This window comes from Brassica napus, chromosome C5, assembly GCF_020379485.1.
Source record: "Brassica napus cultivar Da-Ae chromosome C5, Da-Ae, whole genome shotgun sequence".
In the NCBI taxonomy this organism is placed as follows: Eukaryota; Viridiplantae; Streptophyta; class Magnoliopsida; order Brassicales; family Brassicaceae; genus Brassica; species Brassica napus.
In genome coordinates, this window is record NC_063448.1 from 4493564 (window position 1) to 4507299 (window position 13736).

Sequence of the window (13736 nt, forward strand, 5' to 3'; positions counted from 1 at the left end):
ACTTTATCAGTTTATTAATAAGAGCAATCTCATTTCCTTTTCAAAAAAATAAAATAATAAATAAGAGCAATCTCATTTGTTCTTTTTTGTTTTGTTTTTTAAATGTTAGAATACTGGAATAAAAATCCCACGTTGGGAATTTAGAAAGGGGATTTAGAAAGGATCATCTTTTCGATATTTCTTGTACGTGAAGTATGTTTGAAAGTTCTTCGTTTCTGTTTTTGTTTTCCATTCTCTCCACAATTCATCTTTTCACTATAGTGGAGCCTCCATGTTTAACTTTCTATCCTCTCTGTCGTCATTTCCATTCATCATTTCTAATATATTTCGAAAATAATAGTTTTATCTTTAGTGGTAGGTGAACAATTTTGGCTGAATTATCGCGTGGAAAAATTTATACTAAACATTTTAAAATTATGTGATTATTTTACCATATTAATCAGAAAATTGGTTTGAAAATTATATATATACCTTATTATACATTATTACATTTTTCGAATGGTTGCTTTTGATAACACATATATATTCACAAATATCAAAAGAAAGGGAAACAAAAAACCTTTGGAAAAAAAAGAAATAATTGATATGTGGGCTACATGGACAAGTGACCACTAAATGACTAACGTCGCTTAGTTTTTTTCTTTCCCTAAGTTTTACTAAGTTTACTTGATTTAATTGGAATGTTTAGCATAAAACAAACTAAAGAACAATTAAGTGATAGTAAGGCAACCCCACCAGGACCACCACGTCTTTTGCTAAAAGTTTAACATATATAGTACTATTACAATATGATTATTTTGTTTCGGAATATGTTTACTAATAAAAGCATGTGAAACTAATATCAAATCATTCAATGAATTTCACATTATATATTCTAAACAATAAAATATATTTTTTTGATAAAATCACAAAATGATTTTCATAATTATATGATTTTGATAAACAGTAATCAAATGTTACATCAATATTTTGTTGTATATATGTTTTGTCTGCAAATTAACTTGTCATAATCTGTTAAACAAATAATGAATCCAATTAAACAGACACAAAAGTAAAAGAAAGAGATAGAGAATGGGTGGGGGGACCGGAGGCTGGTGGTTGCCATTATGGTCAGAGGTTTCTATTCTGGGATTTTTCCAAAAATGGACAAAGGAATATTATAATCATCTATAGACATTACGTGTCAATACTCGATACCTGATACTCTGCTTCGTTGCTTTTCCTACAAAGCTACCAACTTTGTTTATAATTGTGATGTTTAACCAGACAACAAAGAATATTTGCAAACGTGGTCATGGCTTCAAACTGAAGAACCCTTGACTCCTATTACAAAAAGCTTAAAACTCATGTGTTTAATAGAGTTTCCTTTCGGGCTTAAAGTTTAAGAAACAAAACTTGGTGTGAGAATGATGAAGAAAGTGGATGAACGTATTAAGACTCTATGACTGAACACGGTGTTAAACTCCGACACCATCCCATGTTTGCCATCATCGGTTAAAACTCTCAAGACCAGGTTAATGTTACCACGATGGATCTGTGAACCAGGTATTTGTTTTTGATGTCATTGCACCCGTGCATGTTTGTTTATACAATAAGTTCGTTTTGGATGACTTATTCGCATTCACATGTCTTTTTGTCAACCGCGCACAATTTTTTTTGAGCAACCAAATAAAGTCTGCATGTAAAAAAATCCCTACAATATATTTTGAGTATATGATATTTTCAAAATGAAAGATCTCTATCTAAACGGGTATCTTAGATACCAGTTGTTATTTTATTTGAGCATAAATTTTTTTGGACTGTATGAAATAGTATTTGGAAGATTATACGTCTTAAAAGATAAATAATTCTTTTTCTTAAAACATAAACTAATATCTAACAATTAGAAGATTAATATAATAAATGAAGTTAATTGATTAAAATCTATTATTATCTAAGATATTTAATAAAGATATTATTAAGATTTATTTACTACTAATATTCTTAAATAAATTATATATTAATGAATAGTCCAACTATAACTATTGTATAATAGATTTTGTAGAATGACTATATTTTAATAAAATAGATAAGTGTGTACACGCATGCAACTTTAATAAGAACAAGTTATATATTTTTTCTCTTTTTTCTCTTTTAGTGAAAAGTAGCAAGTTTGAAAAGCTTAATGATAAACCGGAACATAATGAAATAACATTTCTATATTCCTAGCAAAACACAAACACAAAGGTTTTTAGAGCATAAAGCTAATTTGCAAGAGCGAACCGAAGTTGAAGAGTTCCAAATATAACAAAGCTTTCATAACACAGAAGACTAAGCTGTTTACCTTTTCTTCTCAGTAGTAGCACCTTCACCAGATCTCATCTTGAGCAGAACACTAGACATCTCCTCTCTCTCCCTCTCTTCCTCTTGGCAACCTTAAGAGCCCTCTTGTCTTTACCAACCTCCAGAAGCTCCGCGTCTTGTGATGACGTATCAGTGATCTGATGAACATGCGGGAGTTAGGACGAGGAGCCAACTCGCGTCTTGTGATGACGTGTCATTTGTTCCGAGCAACGAACATACCAGTCTTCTTCAGTTGTGGTGTTGCCATTGTTACTCTTCTCCTCGGATCAAACCTCCTACAATGGCCCATTTACTTCTTTTGGAGAATCTGTTCATATGGAAGAAGGCGTGATCGAGGTAGCACCAAGATAGCCATGATCACAATGGCGGTGTTACTACTCAGTTCTTGCGGAATCTCAGTCGGTGAACCAATATTGACGATTCAGGTAATTAATACTTTTAAATATTAACTTAAAAATTGATTTAACTTACATGTACTGATCATCCTTTTTATTTTTTGATAGAGCCCTGACGGCGATGTAATAGACTGCCTCAACACGATGGACCAACCCTCGTTGAAGAATCCTCTGCTGAAAAATCACATATTCCAGGTATGTTTTTATTTTAAGATGTAATCAAAGCTAGGAACAATTTTTGAGATTTTATACGCTTAGTTCAACATTGCTAGGAACAGTTTTGACACAATCCCGTCTTCAACTCACTGAGACCGTCTTTGACAAACTCTTCTGTATCAGAAATGCTTCAAAAATCCTTAGTATATATATTTTTTCAGTAGCCTTCCTTGTATTGAGATGTCTTCGTACAACCTGCATAACCACAAAACTTTTGTCCTGTCCTAAACCTCATCAGAAACCTTTGAACGTTTCTTCTTCTTACTCCTCTGTTTCTTGTGCTTCACGCTTCTTCTTCTTTGTAGCTTATTCTCTGCTACTCTTTTGGAGAATTTAATGAAGGTTCAATCTCAACAACATCTCAATGCTCCATAATCCCTCTTGGCCTCTTGATACTTACAACCTTAGTTTAACTAATTTACTTCACCAAGTTAGGCTCTTGCTTCATCATGTTGTTCTCTGATTTTAAAAACTCACTTCTTATGTATCAGCATCACCGCTGACACATATGTCTCTTCATTTGTCTTTTTCCCACAAGTGACCTTCTGTATGACTCTTTATAAATCTCATTACGATGCACCTTTGTCCTGTTAAACGTTCTTAGTCGTTTTGTTTTCTTGCGTGAGGCTCTGTGTTAATCTTTGCTTCAAGTTGAATTATTCAAATCCAATACTAATATCTCACTCCATTTTTGTTTGTTTTGAATCAGGAAACCCCTAGCGATCATGTGAAAAGAGAAGACGATGGATTTGGTTTGCAAGTTTGGCACTCGGAGGGAATAACTTGCCCGCGTGGGACCATTCCAATAAGGAGATTTGACAAAAACATTTCCCATACGAAATATGATCCCTTGGTTCCTAATGCAGCCGATCGAGCTACAAAAGGACATAAGGCAAGTTTAATTTTTTCTTTTTGTTTAAACAAGACTAGTAATAATGTTACTAATTTATGTATGTGTACAAAATAGTATGCAATCGCAGAGATAAAATGGCAACCAGTTTACGGCACCAAAGCTTCATTGAGTGTCTGGAGTCCGATTGTAGAGTTTCCAGCTGATTTCAGCTTGGCGCAAATCTGGCTCGTGTCTGGCCAGTACGAAGAAAACAATCTTAACACGATAGAGGCGGGGTGGCAAGTCAGTAATACACCATTCTTTTGGTATTTAACTACTAAATATTTCATAAAACGGAATTTAAATACTAACTATAAAGTTTTGTTTTTTCAACTTAGGTCTACCCGAACAGATATGGGGACCACCAACCACGACTGTTTACGTATTGGACGGTACGTCTTCTAATCTTCAGCATGATTACCCAAATACCCAGATGGGTTTCTAATTTTTTTTTTTCTTTTGTCCGATTTAAAAAAAAAAAAATTAAAAAAAAAATCAATCGCGGATCACTACGTGTCAGCGGAGTCTATGCACAGTAAAAAAACATAACTACAAACGTTTCTTATTTGGCTACCTTTGGCTCTTTTCTTCCTGGGTTCCCCTTTTTTGGGGTTTCTCCCCTTCTAAAAACCCTCTTAAATACCCGGTTCACGCTGCTCTTGATTCTGATTTTGACTTTGTAATACCTATTCATGTACCTTTTGTGTACACTGTTATAACTTATAAGATATACTAGAGTAACATAAACGCTGCCTTGGACTAGTGGTACTTGAGGGGAAAACCCTCAATACGGTACCCGCAGTTCGAGTCCCGCTGGTTACCCGGGCTAGGGTTAAATTCCAAGAATACGTGGAGTGCCGTGGGCCTCGCGAGAATAGTCGGTTGACCACGGTCGCCGGAAACCCGCGGTTACCTAAAAAAAAAAAAACATAAACGCGGGTTTTGTTTTCAATGGTCTTCATAATTAAAATTATAAAAAAAATTAGTAAATGATGTTGGACTTTATTTCAATATCTAGGTATTATTAGTTTTTGATGTAATTGCACCCATGCATGTTTGTTTATACAATAAGTTTTTTTTTTTTTGAAAACGTACAATAAGTTCGTTTTGCATGACTTATTCACGTACACATGTCTATCTAAATGGGTATCTTAGATATCGGTTGTTATTTTATTTGAGCATAAATTTGTTTGGACTGTATGAAATATTATTTGGAAGACTATACGTCTTACAAGATAAATAATTTTCTCGTAAAACATAAACAAATATCTAAAAGTTAGAATATTAATATAATAAATGACATTAACTGATTAAAAGCTACTATTATCTAAGATATTTAATAAAGATCTTGTCAAGACTTATTTACTACTAACATTCTTAAATACATTATATATTAATCAATAGTCCAACTATGACAATTGTATAGTAGATTTTGTAGAATGACTCTATTTTAATAAAATGGATAAGTGTGTATACGCATGCAATTTTAGTAAGAGGAATAGGACAAACACCCGCGCAACCGCGCGGGTTAAGATTTCAATTTTATAAACGTAAAAATTCTTTTTTACATCATCCATACAAATATTCAAACATAATAATGTTATATTTTACATGTTTGTCATCTAATTGATTGCTTCACCATCACATTTATTTGTAAATTCTTATTATATATTTGTCTCATTGGATTTGCGTTTAATTATAAGACGACTTAATATTTTTTTAAATATGCAAAGTTTAATTGATTGATTTACTTTTGTATTGAAATCATATATTATTTAAATATCATATCTAAAAGTATAATTAACAAAAAGTAATAAAAATAATTTATGAATTTAATAATTTATTGCATTTTATGACAATTTTACAATATTCAACTACATCATTTGATGAATAAATATTTTACTATTTTAGATTTTCTGAAGGTTGTAAAGGTAAATCTATATTCAATTAGTATGGATAATTAAAGGTTTGGACCTTTTATTTAATGGAAAATCTAACTTGATTTCGTGTATCAAGATTCTTTTAATTAAATATATGGAAACAAAATTAAGATTTTATGGTATTTTAAGATAGCTATTTCTTTTATATGTTAATCAATATTTTCTATGGTATATCATATTTTTCACTTAGGGGTGGACGTTTGGATATCCATTCGGGTTTGGTTCGGGTATATTCTAATTTCGGGTTTTTCGGGGTTAAAACTTTCAGTCTCATTCGAGTATTTATAAATTTTCATTTGGTTTGGTTCAGGTTTAGATAAAACCATTTAAATTATTTTTAAAAAATTGAAATTAAAATTAAAATAATATATTACATATAAATTTTAAGAAACTATACTAAAATACCTAAATTTAACTTAAAATTGGTTTACCTTGAATATTTGGATAGAAAATCAATTTATATTTCAAGTGTTTTTAGTGTTTTAAGTATTGTTCGACTATCTTAGAAATTTATTTTTGACTATTTATATATACTTTCAAATATTTTGAACAACTTTAAAATATGTTATATATTTTAGATATTTCTTTATATACTAAATCTAAAAATAATTAATATATTTAAGTAAATAAAATTATTTTGGATACCTAAAATATTTATGTTCGGGTCGGGTTTGATTTCAGTTTTCTAAATACCAAAATTTTGAACCGTTTGGATATTTTGCGGTTGGATTTGGTACTATTTTTTCAGATCAGAATCGGTTCGGTTTTTTGGATTCGGGTATTTAGCCCAGCCTTAGCTTCACTGGTATTTTTTATGTAAATAGATAAAAGATGTTTGAAGTTGTTATGGTAGATCTAAATTGATTTCTTGTATCTCATTTTACCTTGGTAAGATTTGGTTGAAATTTTTTTAAATAGGAGATATGAAAGACTGATATTGCTTGATACATATGCCAAATTTTTCTTGACTTGTTAACTGAATGTGGGTGACTGTTTTGATATTTTAATATTCTAAAGGAAATTTATATTATATAGTCTTTATTTTGTTTATTCATCTAATCTGTTTGGTTTGATTTTACATTTTTCTCATTTTGGACATGATATGTATACAATATAGTACAAATATGTATAGCATGTAAGTTTTCCGAGTACTTAAAATAGTCAAGATATGATACTGGGTATATAATATAAATAATTTTGTACAAAAATATGAGTATGTTAAATCGTTCCCAAAGTTACCTTGAACCGATTTGTTCAGTTAATGAACAAAGGGTTAATAACTGGCATGTTTTTTTACACTGAATGACTTGCATTTTATAGTTGTTTATAAACATATCTAATTCCTTATACTTGGTTTATATGTTTATAATTGTTTAGTTATTTAAGAATAAATAGTTCCCACTTTAGAGCAGTTTTTAATTAATGGTTAGTGACTTATTTAAATACAGTTCAGTGTTAAGGGGAAAAGAATATTATTTAGTATAATGGATAAGATCATTGGATGTTTTTCAGTTAATGATGATAATTATATGATATTTTTAAATTAATGACTTTTTAGTGAATGCCTAATTTTAAATATCACACATGAAAAGAAGTTGTGACTTCTATTTTACTAGTTAAAACTAGATATTGACCCACCCTCTCGAGGGCGGGTATATTTTTTGTTTTTAAATTTTTTGTCTAATATAATTTATATGTTTGTGTGTTTGTATAATCATATTTTGTATGATATAAATTTAATAGAATAGATAATTTTTGTAAGTTTATTAAATAAATCAAGTTTCATAAGTATGTACTTGTGTCTTTCCTTGTATCATATATGTATTTTTTGTAATCATATTTGTGTTTTTATCTGTGATAATATTTGCGTAATTTTTTTAAAAGTATTTTGATAATTGTATTGGATTTATTATATTGTTAAACTATACATTTGTGCCATAGCCTTTTAACACATTAATATGGTACTTTATTTTCAATTCAAACAGTAATTTTTTTAAAAAAATAACAAAGTATTGTTACAATTTTGTTTAGTAATAAAACAGTAATGAATAAATAGATTAAATAAAAAAAATGTTTTTCATAAAATTAGAATTATTTAAATTCGTATATAATTATAATTACTTTATTATTACACATAATATTACACATAATAATTTTATAGCAATTAAAAATGGGTTATGCAAATCAAAGTCCATGGCCCAATTTTAATGGGTTTCGTAAAAATTTAATTTTGCATTTTTTTTTACATTTTTTGTTTTACATTTTTTGTACGGGTATATTTTTGTTTTACATTTTTTTAGAAATTTAATTTTCATTTTTGTGTTTCTATTTGTAATTATATTTGTGTTTTTCTTTGTAATATTTGTGTACAAACCTTAATTATAATCTGTTTCATAAAAAAATAGCAATTTAAAGTGCCCATAGAAATACACACCGCAAGCGTTGAACAATATGTGTGGTCAGTGTTTTGAAATTCGATCTGGATCCACGGTTTAACTGGTAAACCCAGTGACCTAAAATAAATTCTGTTTGAATTTTGTGAAAAGAAACAATATTTAAAAAACTAACAAAACCCGCAAAAAACCCAGAATCCGGTTATCAGTTGAACCACTAGTTAAACCAATTGATAATTTTTACTTCTTTTTTTTTTAATTTTAATTATGTTTTTAAATCTGTTTTGTATACTTTTTAATTAAGAAATTAGGTTTTTTTAGTTTTGTTATCGACAATTTTACTAATGATGTTTTATTTTTGGTTTATTTTGATTTGAAGTTTAGTTTTGTTATTCACAATAGACATACAAATATTTATGAAAATTTAAGTTTTGATATTTTTTTGTTAGATGTCATAAATCTTAACTTGTTGTAATTTTTTTTAAAATAATCTAAACTATTTTTGATATTTTATATGTCAAATGAAATTAAATATATAAAAACTAATATTAATTATTTACTAAATATTTTTAAACATACAATATATAGATATCCAGATTATTATTTTATGTTTTATAAAAAAAATAGAATCTCACTTTTTAAAAACAACAACATGACCTATTGATATAGGTATGGTCCAACTATTTTAATACAATTATTAAAATTTCTTATTAATTATTCAAGAGAAATATTCTATAAAGAAAAACATAAATATGACTAAAAAACATAAATATAAAAATTAAATTTCTAAAAAAATATAAAACAAAAAAATATATCAGCCATTTAAGGACAGGTCAGAATCTAGTATATATTTATTTTCATAACTAATATTAAATATATAATAAAATTTATTTATTTATTAATCTGTAGTTCATCTATGGTTGATCGGATGATCCGGTGACTTGGAAAGTGATCCAGTTCAGTTTCTGACGAAGTGGATCCCGAGTATTTTGTGATTAACCGGTTGCTCGATCTAGTTAAAATAAAAAATGGGCAAAGATCTATAAAGTGCATTTGTTTCTAAAGCCCACATCTCTACATCAAACAAAATAAGTCCAATAACCCAACTTCCAATTGCAAACGCAAAAGATAAAGATGAGTTAATAAAACAACAGGTGTAGGACACGTGGAATGCCAAGAAGAAAGGTCGATGAGCATCCTTCGCCGGCTTTGTTCATCCACCGTTTTAGCATCACTGGTGACGATTTCCACTGTAATAGAAACATGCTTATCAATTTCTAATCCACGAATACCGTTAAGATCCTCAACGAACCACCGTAAAAGACCTTAAACAGATAAATTCAGTCATCTTCACCTAGATTTGCTTCTCTTCTTCCGCGTCTAACTACATCTCAAATCGCCTTCACCATTGAACACTTCACCCCACTATCTATCTAAAATGGCCATGACCATCCATGGAGGAGCTAATGCTATCACTATAGCCGGATTGAAAAACTCTGCAAAAGAGCTTTTATTTGCATGTTCAATTGAGATTCCAAGAATAGAATTGGGTTTCTGCAACTGGGTTCAATCCCGAAAAATTGTGTGTTCATCAAAAATCAATAATCTAACTTATTTTTATAGGAAGAAACGTAACTGTTTTGGTTATAGGCAAAGAAAAAGTGGAAACTGTTTTTGGCATTGACAATATAACGTCGGTAGTATTTTATTATAAGGTTTTTTTAAATAAAGTAAATAGACGGTTGAATCCTACTTTTATTAATTGGTCACACTGCTGTTTTAATAGAATAGATGTGGACACAATAAAAAACTGTTTGAAATTGACATAGATTATTAACAACAATAGATCTTGACCCCCAAATAAATGGGGGCAGCAGTTTTTCAGCAAGTTATGGATCTTTGTTATATAAAATGTATTTACTACAGTCAAAATACATAATTTCACTGAAAATATATAATTTTGCTTTTACAAAATAATGTTTTTACTGAGATTTACATTTCAAATGAAATGTGAAATGTAACTGTAGTTAATTTTTAATAATGACGTTTAAATGCAGAGAGATGCATATTTAAATACTGGGTGCTATAGTACCTAGTGTGTTGGCTTTGTCCATGTAAGCAACAGTATTGCTCTCGAAGCTGCGATCACTCGTACGTCCACGTATGGGGGAGATCAATTTGCTATCACACTACAGCTCTGGAAGGTATAATTTATCAATATAAAAATTCTACATAACTAGTAAATAGAAAATTAAAAGGTACTATCTGTTTTAACTATAATGAATAAAAATTGTAGGATGTGTTTACGGGTAACTGGTGGATGGGTATGGGTGAAAACATCGTGCCGATTGGATATTGGCCTGCAGAGATTTTCACCAGCCTATCCGATCACGCCACCACGGTACAATGGGGCGGCGAAGTGTACCGCAATACTTCTGGCAGGAACACTACGCTCCAGATGGGTTCGGGTAAATATCCGAATAAAGGCTTCAGACAAGCCGCATATTTCTGCAACATCCGGATTGCAAAAGAGAACCGTACCCTTTTACCGATTGAAGACTTTGTAATAGGTGGCACTCAGCTGGATTCCTATACGATTAGGAAGAGTCACAGTAAAGTCTGTGGAACGCACTTTTACTACGGAGGACCGGGACCACTCCGTTCCGCGGCGTCTGTTCGGGGAGATTACTTGTCTATTGTCTATTTGTTGTTATTGTCATTTTATTTTCTTGTCTAGTTTTAAGAATGAATATGTGTAATAAAAGCCGATACAATATATTTATCAAAACCATGGCATTAGTTATCGATTGCAATGATTTGTCAAAGATGTGTGTTTGATATTTACTGCTATCTTACTTGTTCAATAAATGTATGGATCTCTCCATTGTGAGGAAAGACCTTAGTTCTCTGTTTTTTTCGTTCTAATGTAAAAAATTCAAATAAAGTTATTATGCATCAAAACTACGTTATAGTTTTTATTTTGTTGCATTCGTTATTACATCATAAAATATAAATTCAACACTTAAATCATTATTAGGAAGATGATGGCTTTACCTATCTAGGGAGTACAACAACATCTTAACGGAGCATTAGGGGAAGGAACTATACAAGCTCCCATTGAATATCCTTTCTCAGCACAATCAGTCATGCACATGTACAATGTGTAACTGTCCGTACATAAACTTTTAGCGCAAAAAGTATATTTTGTCTTTTCGACATCTGCACATACACAAACCCACATAAAAAGTTTCATATATATATATATAATATACAAGATTTGTTATTCTACAGCTATTGTCTTTCAGATCATCATAGCTGAATAAGAAAATAACTAAAATAGCTATTCTTATTTGCTTATAAGAAAATAAGAAAATAAGCAAATTTCAATTTTCAACATACCAGAAGCCAAAATATTGCTGTTAAACAACGAAGCTGTTAATGCTACAACGAGGAAGAGAGTCACCAAAGTCTTTGTGATAGTCATAGTTTTTTTTTGTTTAAATTATATAACAAGAAAATTGTTTGTACTTTCTCCAGTCCTAAAGAAAAGCTCTATTTATATCGTTTTTTGGTCCATGGAAATCTAAACCTATCTATACTATTTAAACTACAAAAGGAAACAAATATTGTGTTTTCAAAAGCTCCAGTCAAAATCTAGATTTATTATTATTTAATTGATTTTCTACATAGTGTACAAGTTTCTTGTGAATTTGGTCAAAGAGATTCTGATCAAACTATAAAAATTTGACCACTTGTCAAACTATGAGATCAGGAACTCATAAAATCAATTGATTACTTGTTGCAAATTATGATAGTTTATTTCATGGCTTGTGAATTAATCTTCCAAATTTACAAGTTCTTTTCCATGAACTTAGTCAAAGAGAATCTATTGGTCAAACTACGTAAAATTGACCAGATGTCAAACTATAAGATTGGAAAGTCAAAAAACAATTGATTACCTGCCGATGTGCAAATTCAAGTTCTTTCTCTTTGTTTTTAAATATTAGCACGTGTCCTCTTTTAACATAATCCACCGATTGTAATTTGTATAGTTGTTTTTTGTTTGCTCTCCAATTAAACACAACGTAGAAAACCACATAAAACACAAAACGGAAATTGTGAACTATGTCTATAGTTATAAATGTTTCATTAGCTATATGTTTGACTGCAATATAACGATTTTACAACTCGGCAGCAAAAGACTTTCCACATCCGCAGGTTTGTGTAGCGTTAGGGTTCGAGAAAGAGAAACCTCCACCGATTAAAGCATCACTGTAATCAAGCTGCATTCCGAAAAGGAAGAGCATGCTCTTCGGATCACAAACTGCAAAAAAAAAAAAGTGTTGCAAGAAAAAAAAAATCTGAGATTTCATTTTACAGATGGATAAACACTAGACTGCAAACAACAAATAGACTCAAGAACTCGAAGTCTCACACCAATCTAAGTGACAAGAGCTAGGACGATAACAAGGCAGATAATACTAGTCTGATACAGTATAGTATAACAATGATCCAAGCTGCACATCAGAAGAATCTACTGACCATCACCACATTACTTGACAACATCCAGTCTAAAACTATAAGGTCATAAATTATAGCCAATAGCTTCATCTTATGAATGTTACAAAATAACCCCTTGGCATTTTTATCTGGATGCAGACATTCATATGCAACATAACGTGTCTACACCATCAAACCACTAACTGATCTAAACTATTGGACCTTACTGTATCAGAATGAAAGGATTATTCAAATTCAAAACAAACCAAGGAAAGAAACTAACCTATAGCGAAACCTTGGTACTCAATGGTGGAATCATCTGGTCTAGCGTTGGCTCTGTTCTCAAAGTCCATGGTGTAAGACATCCCCGAGCAACCTCCTTGTTTAACACCAATCCTCAAACACAGATCTTCCCCGCGTTCTGATCTCATCTTATTCAGATGCTTGAGAGCACTATCCGTCAGAGATATCGCCGGCTTCAGTCCCTCCATTGCAGGTGCCACTGATAATATTCAAAAGGATTCTCGTCAAACTTAGTACATCACAGAGATCATCTCCACCGGAATTAGAATTCACAGACATCATCAAAGTTATAAATTTTTAAAACCAAAGATTCTATTTTTATAATTAGGATCGTAAAAGCATAACAGAGAAACATTACAGGAAGAATAAAAATCGAAACTTTCGACTCGAATCAAAAACAATCACAAACCCATAAATTAAATAAAAATCGATACTTTCGTGAATCAAAATCGAACCTGGAGCTGAACTGGATCGAACATAGAGACGGCTTCTCCTATTGAGATTCACGAACGACGAAGAACGAGGAAATGAAACCGAATTACACGGAGCCGCAGAACGTAAGCTCGTGGTGGAGATCCTTAGCTGAAGAAACGTAGGATTCGAAGTCGTGATTCCAGCGAACGACGCCATTCCAGATTGAAATCGCCGACCTGAGGAGACGTGTATCAAGAAAAAAACGACCAATAAAAATATTAACAGATAGTTATTTTAAGTCCACATGTTTTTTTATTTTAAATTTCATGTTAACAACCCC

The 13736-nt window shown here is 30.9% G+C and overlaps 2 protein-coding genes and 1 pseudogene across 2 annotated transcripts; 1 reads left to right on the plus strand and 2 right to left on the minus strand.

Moving 5' to 3' along the window:
• Nucleotides 1-1070: 1070 nt before the first annotated feature.
• Nucleotides 1071-2762, minus strand: LOC125587451 (annotated as a pseudogene).
• Nucleotides 2706-10922, plus strand: LOC106368313. The gene is made up of 7 exons (XM_048756842.1): nucleotides 2706-2768; nucleotides 2847-2933; nucleotides 3664-3846; nucleotides 3922-4089; nucleotides 4185-4238; nucleotides 10476-10796; nucleotides 10917-10922. Exons 1-7 carry the CDS (start codon nucleotides 2706-2708, stop codon nucleotides 10920-10922), a joined length of 882 nt encoding a protein of 293 aa, XP_048612799.1.
• A 1331-nt stretch (nucleotides 10923-12253) lies between these two features.
• On the minus strand, nucleotides 12254-13733 carry LOC106350358 (iron-sulfur assembly protein IscA, chloroplastic). The gene is made up of 3 exons (XM_013790255.3): nucleotides 13438-13733; nucleotides 12963-13181; nucleotides 12254-12503 (listed from the first exon to the last, which is right to left on the minus strand). The coding sequence occupies exons 1-3, from the start codon at nucleotides 13610-13612 to the stop codon at nucleotides 12361-12363; spliced, it is 537 nt and encodes a 178-aa protein (XP_013645709.1). The 5' UTR covers nucleotides 13613-13733; the 3' UTR covers nucleotides 12254-12360.
• Between the last annotated feature and the right edge of the window lie 3 nt (nucleotides 13734-13736).